This window comes from Sinocyclocheilus grahami, unplaced genomic scaffold (assembly GCF_001515645.1).
Source record: "Sinocyclocheilus grahami isolate Dianchi unplaced genomic scaffold, SAMN03320097.WGS_v1.1 scaffold25006.1, whole genome shotgun sequence".
Taxonomy (NCBI): Eukaryota; Metazoa; Chordata; class Actinopteri; order Cypriniformes; family Cyprinidae; genus Sinocyclocheilus; species Sinocyclocheilus grahami.
In genome coordinates, this window is record NW_015519675.1 from 1 (window position 1) to 2,749 (window position 2,749).

A 2,749-nucleotide genomic window follows, 5' to 3' on the forward strand; every position below is an offset into this window, starting at 1 on the left:
CATTTGACCAACTAGTAACCAAAAACATTCTTAAACACACATATCGGACCCTGGACCACAAAACCAGTCATTAGGGTCAATTTTTTTTAATTGAGATTTATACATCTTCTGAAAGCTGAATAAATAAGTGTTCCATTGATGTATAGTTTGTTAGGATAGAACAATCTGGAAGCTGAGGGTGCAAAAAGTAAAAAAATAAAAAAATAAATACTGAGAAAATCGCCTTTAAAGTTGTCCAAATAAAGTTCTTAGCAATGCAGATTACTAATCAAAAATTAGGTTTTGATATATTTACGGTAGCAAATTTATCTTTATCTTTATCAAAATATTTTTATGGAACATGATTTTTACTTAATATCCTAATGAGTTTTGGCATAAAAGAAAAATTGGTCAATACAATGTAATGTTGGCTATAAATATACCCCTGCTACTTATGATTGGTTTTGTGCTCCAGGGGACACATATTTAATCTGAAGCAGGGGTTTCATATGTTTGATGCCACAGACTCCCAAATATGATGATTCCCTTTAATATAAAGGCAGCTATATATTTTCATGTATAGCCTAACATTCTGACGTTTATACAACATTTAAACTGTGAAAAAATAAGAATATTTTAAATAAAAACAAAACATTAATTAAAAATTGGATATTTATTTTCTATCAAGAAGTTGTGTTTTTTCCTGCACATTATTAGAATGATTTTAGATGTACTATATAAACCTAAAGAGAAATATAAAACTATAGCTTTCAATACATTAAAAAATGTGTGATTTTCAACCTTCTAGACCTTTTTTCATCTTTAGAAGGCAGAATGAAGCAGTAATATTATACAATTTGATCACATTCAATCAAATTAAACATTTGAAATGTATTAATAAAAAAGAAAAAGCACTATATTTAAAAAAATATTTCTACAGACCCAGTTTGAAAACGTCTGATGTTAGAATGTTAGGCTGACTGTTATCTTGGAGGTTAATTCAGTCTACCAGTTTGTGGTTAGACATTTACATGAACATCAAGAAAGTAGCATAAGAGCAGTCATGCACGTCTTTATGATTTTGGCAGCTGTAGAGCAGCATAGGTGCTGTTGATTTGGCTGGACCGAATATTTCTACGTATCTTGGAAAAGTCCACCTCGGCGTACTGAAAGAGCAATGAAAGAACACATTTAGCATTTGAATGAATTATATACTGGTCAGCAAGAATCCTCACTTACAGAAATACAGTTAAACATTTAAAAGTTATGATTGTGGTTTCACATAATTTACCTGTAATTGGTTTGGGTCCTGATGCTGTTGTGTAGCTTGCATCTGCTGTCGATCAGTGTTGAGTTGTTGTGATTGCTCTGCAGACCTTCTTTTTCCAACAACAAAAACTTTTACTACTCCTAAAAAGGAACAGTGATTTAGTCAGATTCAGTATTTACTAAATGTTGTATTATTATTATTTTTTTTTTTATTATAAAGTCCCATAAATGGAAAAATAGAAATGAAATAGTTAAAATTAAGAACTTTTAGAACCACATCATATCAATGTTTTTACAGATGGCAGAAATTAACTCACCGATCAGTGCAATGAGCAGAAGTCCGTTCATCAGAGCAGATATGATGATGATAATCTGCCATTGTGTTTGATTCTGCTCAGTATACACAGCCACTGTATGATTGTGACACTCAGTTAATTGAGCTGATTCTGTAAAGAAAGAGTCCATAGTCTGTAAAAGTAACAGTTGTTACTATTGGTACAACGGCTGTGATTTTGTGAAACTGAAAATATTGATAGTATATTGGAGATACTATATGGATATAATTATGTTATTCATAAGTATTTACAAAATTGAGACAATAATTTAAGTAGTTATTATCATCAATATGTCTTGATCACTGATGAAGTAAATGAACTCACCGGTGAAGTATATTCTGGTGCTGTTGCTGAGTTTTGGAGGTGTTTCTGTGTTCATACAGTAATAAACTCCTAATTCATCAGCAGTCACATTATTAATAACCAGACGATGTTTAAACTGCACTGAATATTTATTTCTGAATGTTTTATTGAAGTAAAAGGGTGATGTTGTGGTTGATAAAGATCGTAGAATGACTGTCGGAGGATCTGCTGTTTTCAGTAAAATCCAATAAACCTCATTTTCATCAAGATCACAGTTTATGCTCACATTTGATCCCAAATCAGTTAGTAGATCTGAAACTGCATACTGACAACAGATTAAAACATCTGTAAGATAAAAATAATAATTATAATAATAAAATAAAAACAGACATCATAATTATGATCACTCTTTTAAAACCACTTTGAATCATAACAGTTTTTATTTTTATAAGTTTACAAAGTATGTATAAATGTGTAAATATATAATTAACATGTAATAAACTCACAGAGCTGAAGCTGAATGATCTTCATCTTGTTGCTGTGAATAACGTTGTTTCCTCCGCACAACGCTGAAGCTGAAGTGTGCTGCAACTCTGAAGCAAAAACAGAAAAAAACTTCTGCCACATCAGTCAGAGGAAGTCAAGTTTGCTGACCACACTGTACAAACTTTTTTCAACACCTAATGCCCAACACCTAGTCCTAAAGCACCCTCATCATCACTTTATTTAACAAGTTGAGCATGTTTATTTTGTCTGCACGTGTGTACCCGGTATTCCCTATGTTATGGGGTCCAAATGTCCCCCCCAATTATAGTAACACTGTAAATATTTAATACATGTAAATATTTCATTTGTTTATTTTA

At 31.5% G+C, this 2,749-nt stretch overlaps 1 protein-coding gene across 1 annotated transcript; it reads right to left on the reverse strand.

Moving 5' to 3' along the window:
• Positions 1–1,047: 1,047 nt before the first annotated feature.
• On the reverse strand, positions 1,048–2,417 carry LOC107580119 (uncharacterized). Its single transcript, XM_016265864.1, has 5 exons — positions 2,393–2,417; positions 1,908–2,231; positions 1,566–1,694; positions 1,271–1,389; positions 1,048–1,145 (listed from the first exon to the last, which is right to left on the reverse strand). Exons 1-5 carry the CDS (start codon positions 2,415–2,417, stop codon positions 1,053–1,055), a joined length of 690 nt encoding a protein of 229 aa, XP_016121350.1. The 3' UTR covers positions 1,048–1,052.
• Between the last annotated feature and the right edge of the window lie 332 nt (positions 2,418–2,749).

Bases quoted from the DNA above. Each gene is read 5' to 3' on its own strand.
- LOC107580119 (XM_016265864.1), bottom strand. From the start codon at position 2,417: ATGAAGATCATTCAGCTTCAGCTCT. The intron at 2,232-2,392 runs GTGAGTTTATTA...TTTATCTTACAG, and splicing joins GATCATTCAGCTTCAGCTCT to ATGTTTTAATCTGTTGTCAG. The intron at 1,390-1,565 runs GTGAGTTAATTT...GTTCCTTTTTAG, and splicing joins TCTGCTCATTGCACTGATCG to GAGTAGTAAAAGTTTTTGTT.